The 16,331-nt window shown below is 35.6% G+C and overlaps 1 protein-coding gene across 2 annotated transcripts in view; it reads left to right on the top strand.

Annotated features, from left to right (window-relative positions):
- RNGTT (RNA guanylyltransferase and 5'-phosphatase) overlaps positions 1-16,331 on the top strand; it is a 350,824-nt gene that overhangs the window by 283,305 nt on the left and 51,188 nt on the right. For both annotated transcript variants that reach the window (XM_047733713.1, XM_047733714.1), the window contains exon 14: positions 2,031-2,097. In XM_047733713.1, coding sequence (XP_047589669.1) covers positions 2,031-2,097 — 67 coding nt within the window. The remainder of the gene's footprint in view (positions 1-2,030; positions 2,098-16,331) is intronic.

Genomic DNA, 16,331 nt, shown 5'->3' with positions numbered 1-16,331 from the left:
TATATAACTAACATTAAATTGTGGTACTGGCAATGATTTGTGAGATTTAATTTCTTATATGTTAATTGATGACTAAGAAATTCTCCATTTCACAGTTGAGGTTTAGAGATATTGCCTATGCTTTCTACTTACATTCAGTGAACAAATGCCTTAGTCCTGTTTATGACCTTCAACAACATGCTAAAATGAATTACTGCAAGTATCACTTATATTTCAAAATTAAGTAGCTTTTTGCTAACTTGGTTTGATCAAGATTGCGTTCATCAGCTATTAACATTCTTTCAGTAGCTTTTAATGCTTTATGAGCCTTTAAAGAATGTTGAGGAGCAGAGAATGTTCCTGGGAGATTGAATGTCTATCTACCTTACTTCATAAAATCTAAGGTGCTTTGAGAGTGTGCTTTCTTAGTCTTCCTAGACTGAGTCAATGGAAACAGTGATTATAAGATACCATAGAATATCAGAGGCATCCAGTTTTCAGAGAAGTTAAAATATGAAGAAATTCATATCCTGGAATTACTGAAGTAGAATTTTTGAAGTCACTAACTATAAATTTAAACGGATGGTTGTGATAATCTTGTGTTCTGATTTTTTATGATTAGACCAATATGGTATCCTGAGAAATTTCCATAAGATTGTTTTGAGTTTGTAGTCTTTTGTTCACTTTAAATACTACTCAGTGTTTCATTTTCAGATTCATGTAATAGAATTATACAGTCATCCTTGAGATCATTTTTTTACCTGCTGTAAAATGCTATTAATTTTCATTACCTAGACTCTGAGGAGATGTGTTTTGGCCTGGTTCCTGTAGGCAAGGAGTATAGGCAAAGTGTTTTCATATTCTTTATGTACACTAAGGTTAAGAAGGGAGTTAGTGCCCATTGAGAAAGGATCTATGATAAAAGAAAAATGAGATAATCATAAGAATGTTTATGTTCTTCTCATACCCTGTACCACTATACGCTCCACAAGCACAGTTCAAATGATGGTGTTTCTTCATTCACATTGTTTAATGCAGTCAGGAATGATAGCTCTCTTTTAAGTGGAAATAGGAAGGGAAGGATGATTCCTAGAAGGTAACTTACTTTTTTTTTTTAACGCTCTGTATGGTTTGCTTTTTATTTTCATGTGTATTTTTTTTATAAGAACTAAGTACATCTTACAGAAATATGACTTCATATTGCTTATAAAGTAAAGATATGGCATTTGACATTCTTTGTAGTTTATTCCAAACTTCCTTTGGGTTTTCATCTTCAACTAAATTATCCCTCACTCTAGCCATACTTGTCTACCTATTGTCTCAGATCTTCTACATTTTCACGACTTGTTTAAATTTCTCCCTTTGCCTTACCCACCATTTAAGACTGAATCAAATCTCACCTATTTGAACTTTTCCAGCTCCCTTGATAGCAAGTACCTTTTACTCCACTATTTTGCAGTGGCAAGTACATATATATTGCCCTTATCAGAGACCGCCTTTTGGTAGCATTATTATGTGTCTGGTTTTCCTTTATATTTTGGGGACTGAGTTATTTAGGTTTGTATTATCTCCTACAGTATATAGTATAGGTGTACAATGAGTGTTTCTTGAATTTAATCCTTACAGATTTTTAAATACATGCATTACTTCTTTTAGTTTTTTCCCAGAGATACTATGTAGTAATTTTGCCAGAATTACTAATATGTTAGACTATTCTACATCTAAGTTTCTATTCTCAACATTTACTACTATTTTCTGAAGTATAAGAATTTTTCTTGAATCATTACATCGTATACTGGAAACTAATGTAACACTGTATATTAATTATACTTGAGTAAAAAAACAAACAAAAAAGAGAAGTACCCTCCTGTGACAACCTATTTCCAAATTAGTTAAAAAAAGGATTATTCCTCAGCTATCTCATAGAGCAAAAGACAAGAATAACTGCAAAGGTAGCTTTTTCACAGTATCTACAAATTATGATGATTATACGAGCTTCTTATATAAGGAAGAGTGTTTTCAAAATAATAAGTTTTTGTTTTATTTTGTAGGTTACTTCCTCAGAATGTTGGTCTGCTCTATGTTGGAGGTTATGAAAGACCCTTTGCACAAATCAAGGTATGATTGTTCATTTTCCAGTATATTTTTCTTAGATGTAGTTCACTTGTCCAGAACCCATCAAAAATCTACAAATAACCATCAATATATCAAAAATATTATGAACGTGAATTACTGATTTCATTTGCCTTTGCATATCCCTCTTGAACAAGTAATTCAGTTTTTCAGAGGATTATTTAATTTATTTATTTAGTATTTTAAGATTTTATTTATTTGAGAGAGAGCAAGAACAAGCAAGAGAGAGAACACGAGCAGGTGGGAGAGGCACAGGGAGAAGGAGAAGCAAGCTCCCCCCTGAGCAGGGGGCCTGATGCAGGACTCCATCCCAGGACTCTGGGATCATGACCTGAGCTGATGGCAGACACTTAAACAACTGACCCACCCAGGTGCCCAAGAATTGATTATTTTAATATTCTTGCCCATAGTAATGAGTTGAATTTGACCAAAGCACTATTTAACGTATATAGTTTGATAAATTTTGATATGCTTCGACTTGTGAAACTATCACTACAATCAGCGTGGTAAACATATTCATTACCTCTGGAAGTTTTCTTGTGCCTCTTTGAAATTCCTCACTCCTGCCCTTTTTATCCTTCCAGTCCCCAGGGGACCACTAATCTGATTTGTGTCATCATAGATTAATTTGCATTTTCTAGAATTTTATATAAATGGAATTATACACTATTTGCCCTCTCTCTCTCCCTCTCCCTCTCTCAGCCTCTTTAATACAGCATAATTATTTTGAGATTCATCCATGTTGTTGCACTTACCAATAATTCATTGTTTTTAATGCTGAGTAGTACTCTATTGTGTTAGAGCATAGCTGCTTCTTTTGTTTTGTTTTGTTTTTTAAGATTTTATTTATTTACTTGACATACAGAGATCACAAGTAAGCAGAGAGGCAGGCAGAGAGAGAGGAGGAAGCAGGCTCTCCACTGAGCAGAGCGCCCCACGTGGGGCTCGATCCCAGGACCCTGGGATCATGACCCGAGCCAAAGGCAGAGGCTTTAACCCACTGAGCCCCCCCGGGCGCCCCCAAGAGCATAGCTTCTTTATCTTTTCACCTGTTGATGGACATTTCAGTTGTTTCTGCTTTCTGGCTACTACGAACACTTGTATACAAGTCTCTGCAGGGATATATCCTTTAGTTTCTCTTGGGTAAATACCTAAATTGGCAATGGCTCGGTTAAATTGCAGTTGTATGTTTAACTTTTTAAGAAACAACCTAACTATTTTCCCACCAGTAGGGTGTGACAGTGCTAGTTCCTCCATATCCTGGTATGGCCCATCTTTTTTTTAAGTTTAGTCATTCTTATGGGTACATAGTGGTATTTCACTGCAGTTTTAGTTTGCATTTCTGTTATGCCTAATAATGTTGAGCATCGTCTCATGTGCTTATTTTTCATTTGTACATCTCTAGTGGTGTGTATTCAAATTCTGCCTTTTTTTAAATTAAGTTTTCGTGTTTTTACTCGAGTTGTGAGCATTCTTATATCTTCTGGATGTTAAGTCCTTTATCAGATATGTGGTTTGCACCTTTTTTCCCCCCCCAGCAATGGCTTCTCTTTTCCTTGTCTTAACAGGGTTCTCAAAGAGCAGAACTTGTTAATGTTGATGTTTAGTTTATTAGTTTTTTCCCATGCCTCATGCTTTTGGTATTGATCTAAGAAATGTTTGCCAAAAAAAAAAAAAAAAAAAAAAAAGAAATGTTTGCCTAACCAAAGCCACAGAGATTTTTCTCCTTCATATTGTAGAATCTTTCTAGTTTTAGGTTTAACATTTTGGTTCAATATTTATGAGTTAATTTTTTAATATGATTCAAAATTCAAGATATAGAGGAATGCTGAGCCCCCTGCTTTTTTGGCACATGGATATCTACTTGTTGTAAAACCATTTTTATTGTTATTTAATTTATTTTTTTAAATGCACATTGTCCTTGTTAGTATATGTGTTGCTGAAGCAAGCACTAATACCATTTTTTAAAAGCTATCCGTTTGGGGTGCCTGGGTGGCTCAGTGGGTTAAAGCCTCTGCCTTCGGCTCAGGTCATGATTCCAGGGTCCTGGGATCGAGCCCCACATCAGGCTCTCTGCTCAACAGGGAGCCTGCTTCCTCCTCTCTCTCTGTCTGCTGCTCTGCCTACTTGTGATCTTTGTCTGTCAAATAAATAAACAAATAAAATCTTAAAAAAAAAATTTTTTTAAAAATTAAATTAAAAAAAAAAAAAAAGCTATCCTTTCCACCCTTGAATTGCCTTTGCATCTTTGTTGAGTGACTATATGTATGTGAATCTATTTCTGGACTCTTTATTCTTTTCCGTTTATCTGTGTCTATCCCTCCACCAGTAGTACCACAATATCTTGATTATTGTGTCTTAATAATAAGTCATGGAGACAGTTAAGATAAATCCTCAAACTTTGTTCTTTTTCGAAGTTGTTTTGGCTAATTAGATTCCTTTAATTTTCATACACATTTTAGAAACATCTTGTCAATTTCTCTAAAAATGCCATTGGAATTTTGACTTGGACTATATTAAATCTATAGATCAATTTGAAGAGAAGTGACATCTTAACAATATTGAATATTTTAATTCATGAAGACCACATTTTTTCAATTTGTTTAGATTTTTAATAGCTCTCAATAATATTTTGACTCAGTGTATTGGCCTTGTACATTTTTAATAGATTTATCCATAAGTATTTTATATTTGTGATGTCATAAAATATTTTTTTAATATTTTTATAAAGACTTTTTTGTGTAATTTCTGTATTAATAAATATAGGGAAAAGTTTGAAGTGAAGTACAATTAACATACAATAGTATATTACTTTCAGGTGTACAATATAATGATTCACCTTTGCTATACATAACTCAGTGCTTATCAAGATAAGTATACTCTTAGTCCCCTTTATCTGTTACACTAATTCTTTTGCTAGCCCACTTCCCCTCTGGCAACCACCAGTTCTCTGGATTTAAGAGTCTGGGTTTTTTGTTTGTTTGTTTCTTTTTTTTTAAGATTTTATTTATTTGACAGACAGAAATTACAACTAGGCAGAGAGACAGGCAGAGAGAAAGGGGGAGGCAGGCTTCCTGCCAAGCAGAGAGCCCAATGTGGGGCTCGATTCCAGGACCCTGAGATCATGACCTAAGCTGAAGGCAGAGGCTTAACCCACTGAACCACCCAGGCGCCCCAGTTTCTTTTTTTATTCATTTATTTCTTAAATTCCAGATATGAATGAAATCATATGGTATTTGTCTTTCGCTGACTTGTTTCACTTAGCATAATGCCCTCTAGGTGCACCCATGTTGTTGCAGATGGCAAGATCTTATTCTTTTTATGGCTGAGTAATATTCCAGTTTGTATATGTGGGTGTGTGTGTATCACATTTTCTTTATCCATTCATGTGTTGATGGGCACTTAGGTTCCTTTCATATCTTGGCTATTGTAAATAATGCTGCAATAAACATAGGAGTGCATATATCCTTTTGAGTGAGTATTTTTGTTTTCTTTGGGTAGATACCCAGTAGTGGAATTATTGGATCATATGGCAATAATATCTTTAAATTTTTGAGGAACTTCCACACTGTTTTCCATTGTGGCTACATCAATTCACATTTTCACCAGCAGTGCAAAAGTGTTCCCTTTTTTCTACATCCTCATGAACACTTGTTATTTCTTATCTTTTTGAGTCTAGTCATTCTGACGGGTAAGGTGATAGATAGCTCATTGTAGTTTTGATTTGCCTTTCCCTGATAATGAGTGATGTTGAGCATCTTTTCATGTGTCTTTTAGCCATTGGTATGTCTTCTTTGGAAAAATGTCTGTTCAGGGTGTCTGCCCATTTTTTAATTGGATTTTTTTTTGTATTGTAGAAGTTCTTTATATATTTTGGGTATTAACCCCTTATCTTATATATTATTTTCTAATATCTTCTCCCATATAGTAGGTTGCCTTTTTGTTTTATTGATGGTTTCCTTTGCTGTGCATAAGCTTGTTATTTTGGTGTAGTCCCTATCAAAATACTGACAGTGTTTTTCATAGAACTAGAACAAAATACTATGTATGGAATGTATGGATCACAGAAGACCCCAAATAGCCAAAGCAATCTAGAAGAAGAAGAAGAAAGCTGGAGGTATCGCAATCTCAGATTTTAAGATATACTACAAATCTGTAGTAATCAAAACAGGATAGTACTAGCACAAAAGTGGACACATAGATCAGTGCAGCAGAATAGAGAGCCCAGAAATAAACCCATGCTTATATGATCAGTTAATCTATGACAGAGGAAGCAAGAATATACAGTAGGGAAAAGAGAGTCTCTTCAACAGATGGTACTAGACAGCTACATTGCAGAGTAATGAAACTGGACCACTTTCTTACTCAAGACACACAGAAAAACTCAAAGTGGATTAAAGACTTAAATATGACACCTGAAGGCATAAAAGTCTTAGGAGAAACATAGGCAGTAATTTCTTTGACACTGACTATAGAAACATTTTCCTAGATATAAAAGTATTTTTATTTCAATTTCTGATTGTTCATTGCTAGTATATAAAGATTCAGTTTTTATGTGTTTACTTTAAATCCTGCAATTTTACTATACTCAATTATTAGTGCTAGTATATATATATATATATATATATATATATATATATATATATATATTTTAGATTTCGTAGGATTTTCTATAGAAATGATTACATCATCAGCTAATAAAGATAGTTTTCCCCTCTTCCTTTCTGATCTGGATGCCTTTTATTGCTTTCTCTTGCTTCCCTACATTGACTAAAATCTGCAGTACAGAGTTAAATAAAAATGGTGAGAACAGACCATCCATGCCTTGTTCATGATCTTAGAGGGAAAACATTCAATCTTTTATCAAAAATTGTTTTTATAGTAATAGTACCTAAGGATTGAATCCTAGATTCCATTTCTCAAATGGAATGATATTATGAACCTTCAAAGTAGTTAATAAAAAGGGCAGTTTGAGTTCATCCTTTTTTGTTATAACTTTTTGTTAAGTTTTGTGACAGGCCTGTGTAATTTGTATTATGTTTTTTGTTTAGTTTTATGATTTTTCTTCACATTTATTTCTTGGCTATAAAAGTTTTCTCTTGTTCCACTTGAAGGGTGTGAGTTTAAATTCCTTTCTGCCTGCATACATGACATGTATTTTTTATGCTTTGAAAAACAAGGATTTTTCAGAATAGACTGAGCCTGAATAAGACATATAAGATATTTATTATTGAGGTTTAGTAACATTACTGACATTTTTTAATAAAAAAAAATCTTATTTTAGTTACTGTAGCTTTAGCACCTCTTTAAATACCTCCACTAATTTAATTTAAATCAAAATGCTCTCAGAAGTTCACCATCAGGATCTTAACTTGTGGACCCTCTTAAACTTTTCTAATTTCGTAAGTAGTGACAAGCATTCAGATACATTTGCTTTCTTCTATTTTTAATATCCCTGGAACACAAGTTGGCAAGGATTTCTTCATAGACCTCACTCTCTATCTTGTTCACCTAATTCAGCAGTATAGCCAGGAATCCTAATAAATTTCTGCAGGAACATTTTGAAAGCCTAATTTTTTTCTGTCCGTTGGTTTGGAAAATCCTGTTTTTCCTTATTAGAACTGAAATAACTAAAAAGTGAGAGGCTTATATTATATATTTAGGGACAGGAACAATGTGTGTGTGTGTGTGTGTATGATATGTTTCAAAAACATAATCTAAGTATACATATGAAGTTAATTACTCCTTCACTCACCTGATTTATTGACATAACATTTTCTTTATCCAGGACTTTCCCAACAAGCTCAGTGACATAGGTCAATTCTTTGTCAACCTATTATCTTTATTTATTTATTTATTAAAAAATTGTCTTTAAATTTAAATTCTGTTAGCCTATATATAGTACATCATAAGTTTTTGTTGTAGTGTACAACAGTTCATTAGTTGTGTATAACACCCAGTGCTTATCACATCACGTGTCTTCCTTAATTAATGCCCATCACCCAGCCCTTTATGCCTAGATAATAAACTTAATGGAAGAAGGTGCATTAAGGGCACCTGGGTGGTTCAGGTGGTTAAGCATCTGCCTTTGGCTCAGGTCATGATCCCAGGGTCCTGGAATCAAGCCTCACATTGGGTTCCCAGCTCAGTGGGAAGCCTGCTTCTCCCTCTCCCACTCCCCCTGCTTGTGTTTCCTCTCTCATTATGTCTCTCTCTCTCAAATAAATAAATAAAATCTTAAAAAAAAGAAAAGAAAAAGGCGCCTTATTTTAGGGCACCTTTTCCTTTTGATGTTACTGTGAGAAAGTATGAAAAAGGTTTCTCTCATAAACTGTGAAAGGATTTCTTATCTTTATTAATTATTGAAGTTCCTTCATAATTCTTATGATTCTTGTGAAAATGCTATATTGATCCTTACCTAAGTAGAATACTTATAAGTTAATTGGAAAACAATAAAAAAATCATAGTTTAAATGCTCGAGATTAGTAAGGTTCGCTTCCTCCCTTGCTTTGTACCTGACTTGTTTTGGACATGAAATAACAGTACTTGTTATGTTCTTCTTTCTCCCACTAAACTAATGATACTATGTTGTATAGCATAGATAGCAGATATAACCTTTAATAAATGGAAACTGCTTTGATTTCCCTAAGAGCATACTGGTTGAATTTTTTTTGTTATATGAGATAGGAAACTGTTCACTTGAATATTTAGGAAAGAGAATTCTTACTCATTAACATAACAGGACTAAGTTTGAGTGAGTTGGTGGTTAGAGGTTCTTTTTGTTAGAGACTTGTTACAGCTATGTTTCAAAAAAGCAGCTTCATTTTATAAAGATGCAAAAAAGAAGGATAAGAACACAAAATGGGTATAGATATTTAGACAAATGTTAAATGAATTCAGAAATTTGCTATAGCATGACAAGAGATAATCTATACTATAAATGAATAACATGACTCCATTATAACCATTCTTTTTTAAAAACTTTTTTATTATTTTTTTAATTAACGTATAACATATCATTTGTTTCAGGGGTACAGGTCTGTGATTCATCAGTCTTACACAATTCACAGCACTCACCATAGCACATACCCTCCCCAGTGTCCATCACCCAGCCACCCCATCCCTCCACCCCTCTCCACTCCAGCAACCCTCAGTTTGTTTCCTGAGATTAAGAGTCTCTTATGGTTTGTCTCTCTCCTTGGTCCCATCTTGTTTCATTTTCCCCTTCCTTCCTCTATGATCCTCTGTCTTGTTTCTCAAATTCCTCATATCAGTGAGATCATATGATAATTGTCTTTCCCTGATTGACTTATTTCACTTAGTGTAATACCTTCTAGTTCCATCCATGTTGTTGCAAATGGCAAGATTTCACTTTTTGATGGCTGCATAGTATTTCATTGTATACACATACCACATCTTCTTTATCCGTTCATTTGCTGATAGACATCTGGGCTCTTTCCATAGTTTGGCTATTCCGGACACTACTGCTATAAACATTGGGGTGCATGTGCCCCTTCGGATCACTACATTTGTATCTTTAGTGTAAATATCCAGTAGAGTGATTGCTGGTTCATAGGGTAGCTCTATTTCAACTTTTTGTGGCCTTCCATACTGTTTCCAGAGGGGCTACAGCAGCTTGCATTCCTACCAACAGTGTAGGAGGGTTACCCTTTCCTGCATCCTCACCAACATCTGTCATTCCCTGACTTGTTAATTTTAGCCATTCTGACTAGTGTGAGGTGGTATCTCACTGTGCTTTTGATTTATATTTCCCTGATGCCAAGTGATGTTGAGTACTTTTTCATGTGTGTGTTGGCCATTTGGATGTCGACTTTTTAGAAATGTCTGTTCATGTCTTTTGCCCCTTTCTTGATTGGATTGTTTATTCTTTGGGTTTTTAGTTTGATAAGTTCCTTATGGATTTTGGATACTAGCCCTCTGTCTGAAAAGCCGATTGCAAATATCTTCTCCTATTCCATCAGTTGTCTTTTGGTTATGTTGACTGTGTCCTTTGCTGTGCAAAAGCTTTTTATCTTGATGAAGTCCTAAAAGTTCCTTTTTGCCCTTGCTTCCCTTGCCTTTGGCAATGTTTCTAGGAACCCCCTGTGTTCTCCTCAAGGATTTTGATGGATTCCTGTCTCACATTGAGATCTTTCATCCATTTTGAGTCTATTTTTGTGTGTGGCTTAAGGAAACTGTCCAGTTTCATTCTTCTGCATGTGACTATCCGATTTTCCCAACACCATTTGTTGAAGAGACTGTCTTTTTTCCATTGGACATTCTTTCCTGCTTTGGCAAAGATTAGTTGACCATAGAGTTGAGGGTCCATTTCTGGGCTCTCCATTCTGTTCCATTGATTATGTGTCTGTTTTTGTGCCAGTACCTTATTGTCTTGATGATGATAGTTGTAATAGAGCTTAAAGTCTGGAATTGTGATGCCACCAGCTTTGGATTTCTTTTTCAACATTCCTCTGGCTATTTGGGGTCTTTTCTGGTTCCATACAACTTTTAGGATTGTTTGTTCCATTTCCATGAAAAAAGTTGATGGTGTTCTGAAAGAAATTGCATTAAATGTATAGATTGCTCTAGGTAGTGTAGACATTTTCACAATATTTGTTCTTCCAATCCATGAGCATGGAATGTTTTTCCATTTCTTTGTGTCTTCCATTTCCATTTCTTTGTGTCTTCCTCAATTTCTGTAGTTTTCTGAGTACAGATTCTTTGCCTCTTCGGTTAGATTTATTCCTAAGTATTTTATGGTTTTGGGTGTAATTGTAAATGGGATTGATTATTTAATTTCTCTTTCTTCTGTCTAGTCGTTGGTATATAGAAACACAGGTGATTTCTCTGCATTCACTTTATATCATGCCAACTTTATTGAATCCCTCTATGAGTTCACCAGTGTTGAGGTGGAGTCTTTTGGGTTTTCCATATAAGGTATCATGTCATCTGCAAAGAGTGAGAGTTTGACTTCTTCTTCACTAATTCAGATGTCTTTTATTTCTTTTTATTGTCTTACTGCTAAGGCTAGGACTTCTAGTACTACATTGAACAGCAGTGGTGAGAGTGGACATCCCTGTCATGTTCCTGACCTCAGGAGAAAAACTGTCTGTTTCTCCCCATTGAGAATGATATTTGCTGTGGGTATTTCAGGGATGACTTTTACGATATTGAAGTATGTACACTCTATCCCTACGCTGTGAAGAGTTTTGATCAAGAAAGGATACTTTACTGTGTCAGATGCTTTTTCTGTATCTATTGAGAATATCATATGGTTCTTGTTCTTTCTTTTATTAATGTATTGTATCACATTGATTGATTTGCAAATGTTGAACCAACCTGGCAGCCCAGGAATAAATCCTACTTGTTGTGGTGAATAATCCTTTTAATGTACTGTTGGATCCTCTTTGCTGGTATTTTGGTGAGAATTTTTGCATCCGTGTTCATCAGGGATATTGATCTGTAATTCTCCTTTCGGATGGGGTTTTTGGTTTTGGGATCAGGTTAATGCTGGCCTCATAAAATGAGTTTGGAAGTTTTCCTTCCATTTCTATTTTTTGGAACAGTTTCAGGAGAATAGGTATAAATACTTCTTTAAATGTTTGGTAGAATTCCCCTGGGAAGCCATCTGGCCCTGGGCTCTTGTTTGTTCGGAGATTTTTGATGATTGCTTCAATTTCCTTACTGGTTATGAGTCTGTTCAGGTTTTCTATTTTTTCCTGGTTCAGTTTTGGTAGTTTATACCTCTATAAGAATGTAACCATTTCCTCCAGATTGTCAAATTTGCTGGTATATAGTTGCTTAAAATATGTTCCTATAATTGTTTGTATTTATTTGATGTTGGTTGTGATCTCTCCTCTTTCATTCATGATTTTATTAATTTAGGTCCTTTTTCTTTTCTTTTCGGTAAGCCTGGCCAGCGGTTTATCAATCTTATTAAGTCTTTCAAAGAACCAGCTCCCAGTGTCATTGATCTGTTCCGCTGTTCTTTTGGTTTCTAGTTCATTGATTTTTGCTCTGATCTTTATTATTTCTCTTCTTCTTCTGGGTTTAGGCTTTATTTGCTGTTCTTTCTCCAGGCTCCTTTAGGTGTAGGGTTAGGTTGTGTATTTGAGACTTTCTTGTTTCTTGAGAAAGGCTTATATTGCTATATATTATTCTCTCAGTTTTTGCTGTATCCTAAGATTTTGAACAGTTGTGTTTTCATTTTCATTTGTTTCCATGAATTTTATAAATTCTTCTTTAATTTCCTGGTTAACCCATTCATTCTTTGGTAGGATGCTCTTTAGTCCCCATGTATTTGGGTTCTTTCCAACTTTCCTCTTGTGATTGAGTTCTATTTCAAAGCATTGTGGTCTGAAAATATGCAGGGAATGATTCCCATCTTGTCGTTCCGGTTTAGACCTGATTTGTAACCCAGGATGTGATCTATTCTGGAGACTGTTCCATGTGCACTAGAGAGGAATGTGTATTCTGTTGCTTTGGGGTGGAATGTTCTGGAAATATCTGTGAAGTCCTTCTAGTCCAGTGTGTCATTTAAAGCCTTTTTTTCCTTTTTGATCTTTTACTTAGATAATCTGTCCATTTTGGAGGGGGCAGGTTAAAGTCCCCTACTATTATTGTATTATTGTCAATGTGTTTCTTTGATTTTGTTACTAATTGGTTTATATAATTGGCTGTTCCCACATTAGGGGCATAGATATTTTAAGTTGGTAGATCTTCTTGTTGGAAAGACCTTTTAAGTAAGTGTCCTTCCTCATCTCTTATTATACTCTTATTATTGTCTTTGGTTTAAAATCTATTTTTTCTGGTATAAGGATTGCCTCCCCAGCTTTCTTTTGATGTCCATTAGCATGATAAATAGTTTTCCATTCTCTCACTTTAAATCTGGAGGTGTCTTTGGGTCTAAAATGAGTCTCTTGTAGACAGCATTATCAATGCATCTTATTTTTTTATCCAATTTGATAACCTTGTGTCTTTTGATTGGGACATTTAGAGTAACCATTTACATTCAGGGTAACCATTGAAAGATACAAATTTAGTGCCATTATACTTCCTGTAAGGTGACTGTTACTGTATACTATCTCTGTTCCTTTCTGGTCTGTTACTTTTTGGCTCACTCTTTGCTTAGAGGACCTCTTTCAATATTTCCTATAAGGCTGGTTTGGTGTTTGCAAATTCTTTTTGTTTGTTTTTGTTTGTCCTGGAAGTTATTTTTTAATCTCTCCTTCTATTTTCAATAACTGTCTAGCTGGATATAGTATTCTTGGCTGCATATTTTTCTCTTTTAGTGCTCTGAATATATCATTCCAGTCCTTTCTGGCCAGTCAGGTCTCTGTGGATAGGTCTGCTGCCAATCTAATGTTTCTTCTGTTGTAGGTTACAGACCGCCTCTTCTGAGTTACTTTTAGGATTTTCTCTTTGTTGAGACTTGTAAGTTTTACTATTAGATGATGGTGTTGACCTACATTTATTGATTTTGAGAGGGGTTCTCTGTGCCTCCTGGATTTTGGTGCCTGTTTCCTTCCCCAAATTAGGGAAGTTCTCTGCTATATTTGCTCCAATATACCTTCTGTCCCCCTCTCTCTTCTTCTTCTGGGATCCCAATTATTCTAGTATTTTTTCATCTTATGGTATCACTTATCTCTCAGATTCTCCCCTTGTGACCCAGTAGTTGTCTATCTGTGTTTTTCTCAGCTTCTTTTTTCTGCATTATTTGGTCTTCTGTATCACCAATTCTCTCTTCTGCCTCATTTATCCTAGCAGTTAGAGCCTCAGTTTTTTATTGCACCTCGTTAATAGCCTTTTTGATTTTGATTTGGTTAGATTTTAGTTCTTTTATTTCTCCAGAAAGGGATTCTCTAGTATCTTCTGTGCTTTTTTCAAGCCCAGCTACTATCTTTGTAATCATTCTGAACTGTAGTTCCAATATCTTACCAATGTTTGTATTGATTAGGTCCCTTGTAGTCAGTACTGCCTCTTGTTCTACTTTTTGAGGGGAGTTTTTCCATTTTGTGATTTTGTCCAGAGAAGAATAGAGGAATGAGAGAACAAAAAGCTAAAAAGTAACAATGACCCTAGGAAAGTATACACAAAACAAATCAGAAGAGACCTAAAACAGGGGGAAAGGTAAGAGGGGGTGGGATATGATCAGGCTGCTGAATAAATCAGAGCCACACACTAGATTTGGGATGTATTTTGGTCTGTTAGAAGAAACTTCCTTTCAACATCTTAAAGAAGGAAAAACTTATATATATATATACAAAAGTTAGGTAAATATGATGAAGACATGGAATATGACTGTAAAGATGAAAATTAAAAAAGATTTTAAAAAAGGAATTGGTAAGAAGTTGGTTGAAAAAAGAAAGAAGAAAAAAAAAAAAAGAAGAAAAAGGAGAGAATGTGAAGAGGCTGGAGACTAAACAAAGCCATACACTAGATTAAGGTATATTTTGTTCTATTACATGAAACTGTGTCCCAAAATTTTAAAGAAAGAAAAACTTAAATATATTAAAAAAAATAAGGTTAAGAACAATGAAAGGGTAAAATATGAGTGTAAAAATGAAAATTAAAAAAGATTTTAAGAAAGGAATTGATAAAATGTTGGTTGAAAAAGGAAAGAAAAAAAAACAGAAAAAGAAATAGAAAATTTTAAACACTAACTTTGAAAGACTAAAGGATCATGGTGAAAAAGACATGAATTCTATGTGCTGTATTCCGATAGCGCTGGAGGTTTGCAGTTCTCATTGATTGGTAAACTTGTCTTGGCTGGATATTTTTGCTGATCTTATGGGGGAGAGGTCTGTTGCAGTGATTATCAAATGTCTTTGCCCAGATGGAATCGCACTGCCCCTGCCAGAGGCCAGGCTAAGCAATCTGCTTGGGTTTGTTCTTGGTAGCTTTCATTCCCTAAATGCTTTCCCTACAGCTTTAGAGGACGAGAATGAAAGTGGTGGCCTCCCATTCTCCGGCCCCAGAGAACTAGGGGCTCCATTCCTCAGTGAGCCCTGAGAGAAAAGCAGTCAATCCCTCCTAACTCCCTGGTTTGTGGCTGCTCTCTGTGCTCACCTGGCCTGTTACCGAGCATTTCTATCTCTGGCACATGACCCCATTTGGAGTTTCCAGACCCAGCAGATTCCTGTGCTGTGCTCCTGTGCTACTCCTCCTGGGGGAGGAAGAGGAGTCTGTCCTTTATCTGGCACTTGTGGGGTCCCTGCTTAAAGAGTGGTGGCCCAGCTGTGCCCGGGATCACAGTTTATGGCAATCCCAAGCTGAGAGCCTTGGCTCCATCTTTGCAGTTGGCTTCTCCACTCCGATACTTGGGAACTCTGCCAATCTGTGACACCCCTGGTCTTTCTGTGACCCTAAGGGTCCTGAGACCACACTGTCCCAATGAGGGTTCCACCCCCGCTTAGCCACTGGAGCGACGTCCCCCAGTGGAGCAGACTTATAAAAAGTTCTGATTTTGTGCTCCGCTGTTCTCTCACTTGCTGGGAGCCAACTGACTGAGGCTCCCTCCCCTCATAGCTCTCTTCCCAAACATTGCCTTGGATTCACTTCTTCACACATCCTACCTTCTAGAAAGTGGTTGCTTTTCTGTTCATCTAATTGCTGCTATTCTTTTCTATCATCTTCTGTTGAGTTTGTAGGTGTTCAGAATGGCTTGATAACTATCTAGCTGAATTCCTGGGACCCGCCAAAATTTAGGTCTTCTACTTCTCCGCCATCTTGCTCCTCTGCATTACAACCATTCTTACATATACACTCTTCCATTATTACCCACATTCTCTAATTTTCTAATTTCTTATCCAAGCCCTAAAGACACAAATATGACAACATGATTTTATTAAATAGTCTTAGACTCATACATCTTCATTCTTGTTTCAGGTTTCACTGTTTTTAGGGGAAATTATTCCAACTTACCTTTATCTCTTAGCATCTTCCATACGTCATCTGGCTCAGTCCTTTTGTATGCAACTTTCACCCAAGGCAGTGACTCTCTTCTTAGATCATTAATTACTTTCAGAATCCTATGAATGCTATGGACTCTCTCTTTAGAAAAATACATGCACTTCTACTGGTAATATTGGAGGGCTTATGGACCCTCTTTAAGGGCATTTAAGGACCCCAAGTTAAGAACCCTAAAAAGTGAATAAAATATGTTTTTCAAAATTTGGCAATCAATTAGCCAAATAGGTATTGAAAACATAAATTTAAGT

This window comes from Lutra lutra, chromosome 6 (assembly GCF_902655055.1).
Source record: "Lutra lutra chromosome 6, mLutLut1.2, whole genome shotgun sequence".
Classification (NCBI taxonomy): Eukaryota; Metazoa; Chordata; class Mammalia; order Carnivora; family Mustelidae; genus Lutra; species Lutra lutra.
Note: the sequence above shows the minus strand (reverse complement) of the source record. Positions and strands in the feature narration are given on the sequence as shown.